General features: G+C 33.0%; 1 protein-coding gene across 1 annotated transcript; it reads right to left on the bottom strand.

Annotated features, from left to right (window-relative positions):
• Positions 1-339: 339 nt before the first annotated feature.
• On the bottom strand, positions 340-1983 carry LOC131044383 (protein TIFY 3). Its single transcript, XM_057977706.2, has 5 exons — positions 1830-1983; positions 1286-1388; positions 1029-1149; positions 757-814; positions 340-656 (listed from the first exon to the last, which is right to left on the bottom strand). Exons 1-5 carry the CDS (start codon positions 1853-1855, stop codon positions 611-613), a joined length of 354 nt encoding a protein of 117 aa, XP_057833689.2. The 5' UTR covers positions 1856-1983; the 3' UTR covers positions 340-610.
• Positions 1984-2416: the final 433 nt, after the last annotated feature.

Genomic DNA, 2416 nt, shown 5'->3' with positions numbered 1-2416 from the left:
TAGAGTTGAAACTCTTATTCTCGCCATTTCTATGCTCCAATCAAAAGCATTGAATGTTTTAGTTTAGTTTTCCTAACCTCACTCCTGATGAGGCTAGTCCCTTTTGCCTCTATAACTATTATTCTTATGGATTCAGACCCTTTATTTGATCAAAACTTTTTGTGGGACACATTACACATCAACCTGACTGCAAATGAGAAAAATAACTTACAATCTCTTCAAATAAAAGTTAGAAATGTATCATTGAATCCAGTGCCTTTCTTCAAAAGTCATGCAACGTGAAAGATGTGAAAACACAAGACAAAATTATGCTTTACCACAATAACCACCTTATTAATTTGCAGTTTGCTCAAAGCAAGCGTAGCTTGATTGATAAGCAAGGAATTAAAAAAACAACATTATACAACATTTCACCAAACTTAAAACTTCATTGTGAGCTAAAAGACCATCAAAACTTTCTCTGAGCTTGTTTCTCAGCAAAATTTGATATTTACCAAGCAAGCTTATAAAACTTTAGAATAGTAGCCATGGGCATTCATTGACAAGAACATTAAACAACGGGAGTATACAACTCATCCAATGATTTATTTCAGTGTTTAATCAACTCCATTTAGCTTGCCCTTCCTTGTGTTGCATGTGGAGCTTTTGCCCTTTGCCTATATGCACAGCCATAGGATTACATTACACAATATTTTTTTAAAGATTTTCTAGTATTTTCAAACTATCAAGAAACAAAAATTTTAAAGTCAGTCATACCTCTCCTTTCGCTTCTGGAGAAAACGTTGTAGAGAATTCTTCCTCTCAAGCTGAAGATCTGATGTTCACTAAAATTATGTTTATCAAATCATTTCTTTCTGTGAGATATTAATTTATAAGAAATGGGTAACCAGTCTCTAAGATATATCAATACTCAAGTTATTCTTATACTATAACTTATATATTGATGCATCTTAAAGACTGAATGACTGTTTCTGTTTTTATATCCCAATTCTTGAATTTTTTTTTAGCTATATGGCTTAACTTCTTACCTGAGACTTTTGGAATGGAGTGGCTGTAATTCATTAAAGGGACTGATTTTGTGAGTGGAGGACGCATTAACCCACAATTGCTTTGCATCTTACCACCTGCGAGCATTAGAATGGCCTGTGCCTGAAATCCAACTTACGTCATAAAACTAATCTACAACATGCAAAAAAAAACTTACGTCATGAAACCAATCTACAACATGCAAAAAAAACTTAATTCCACCCATGAAAATGGCATGCAAACCTTAGAACAGACGTACCTTATCTGGAGGAATATCATCATAAACATTCACAGTTCCCTCATAGAAAATCGTCATCTGGGTAGAAGGGTGTTGCTTGCCTGCAACGGCAGATGCTCCAGACCTTTAAAAACAATTATATGTACTGGTCAATATCAATCTTCTGGCTCAATATAAAAAATTTGTGAAATATGAATAGTAATTTTATGAGCAAGAAAATTTGAATTCGATTGTGTAAGATTTTCTAATCAATGTTTCAAATCACATTCTAAGATCTATCATCAAGACGTTAGAGAGGTCAAGGATATCAAAAGATGGTTAATTGCAATTCAAGGAGTCAATCTTGATTTACAACTAACTATTTTTTATCTTCTTGAACTCTCTAATATCGTGATGATAGATCATAGAATGTGATCTGAAAGATTGATATAAAATATCACACAATCCAATCCAATTCAAAAACAACAGCGATGACCTCATAAATTATAAATCATAGAACTATGAAACTCATTGAAACCTTAAACTACAACTTTTAGCACTACAAGAAGAGAGATCCACACTCAACTGAGCTGCTGGATTGGAGGCTCCCATAATTATCAAACAATTAGAGGATTTTAGAGTTATTCTACGTACTGGTAATCCGTTTACAGGATTTGGTGGTCTGTGAGAGAATTTAAAATCCAAAAAACTGGGCCATTTTTTTCCTGGAAGCAAACTAGTTCTATTTCCTCGTTGCTTCTGGGCATTGCCTTTTGAGAAATTTGTACAATGTGTGAATTTTTAAAGTAGTTGAGAGTAAGAGAAAACGTGTTGCTGGAATTTTAAAATGTGCAGGGAAACCGATTTTTTCGATCATTCACCATCGATCCCACGTTACATACGCGGAAAAAGAAGTTATTACCTAATTGAATTCTTCTTCTTTTGAAAATAACTTGTTTTTTTTATTTGTGCTTGCAAAAAGCATGTGAAAAAACATTTGTGTACGAAAAATTGGAACTTGTCATCTCTCATGAAAATTTAGTCTCTTCCAATGTTTGTCTTTTTTAAATTTTATTGCATTTTTCAATATATGAAGAAAAAAAGTCTTTCTTAATTTCCCACATAAATAGTGAAAATGGGTGGAAATAGATACTCTCTTAAGATATGAAGGAA

Source organism: Cryptomeria japonica, chromosome 2 (assembly GCF_030272615.1).
Source record: "Cryptomeria japonica chromosome 2, Sugi_1.0, whole genome shotgun sequence".
NCBI lineage: Eukaryota > Viridiplantae > Streptophyta > Pinopsida > Cupressales > Cupressaceae > Cryptomeria > Cryptomeria japonica.
The sequence above is the reverse complement of the archived record's forward strand: the minus strand, read 5'-3'. Positions and strand labels throughout refer to the sequence as shown.

What these genes read in the sequence shown, in the direction of transcription:
- LOC131044383 (XM_057977706.2), bottom strand. Translation starts at nt 1,855, where the DNA reads ATGGGAGCCTCCAATCCAGCAGCTCA. An exon ending in GCCTCCAATCCAGCAGCTCA is followed by an intron (nt 1,389 to 1,829) that starts GTTGAGTGTGGA and finishes TTGTTTTTAAAG; the next exon opens with GTCTGGAGCATCTGCCGTTG. An exon ending in ATGATATTCCTCCAGATAAG is followed by an intron (nt 1,150 to 1,285) that starts GTACGTCTGTTC and finishes GTTGGATTTCAG; the next exon opens with GCACAGGCCATTCTAATGCT.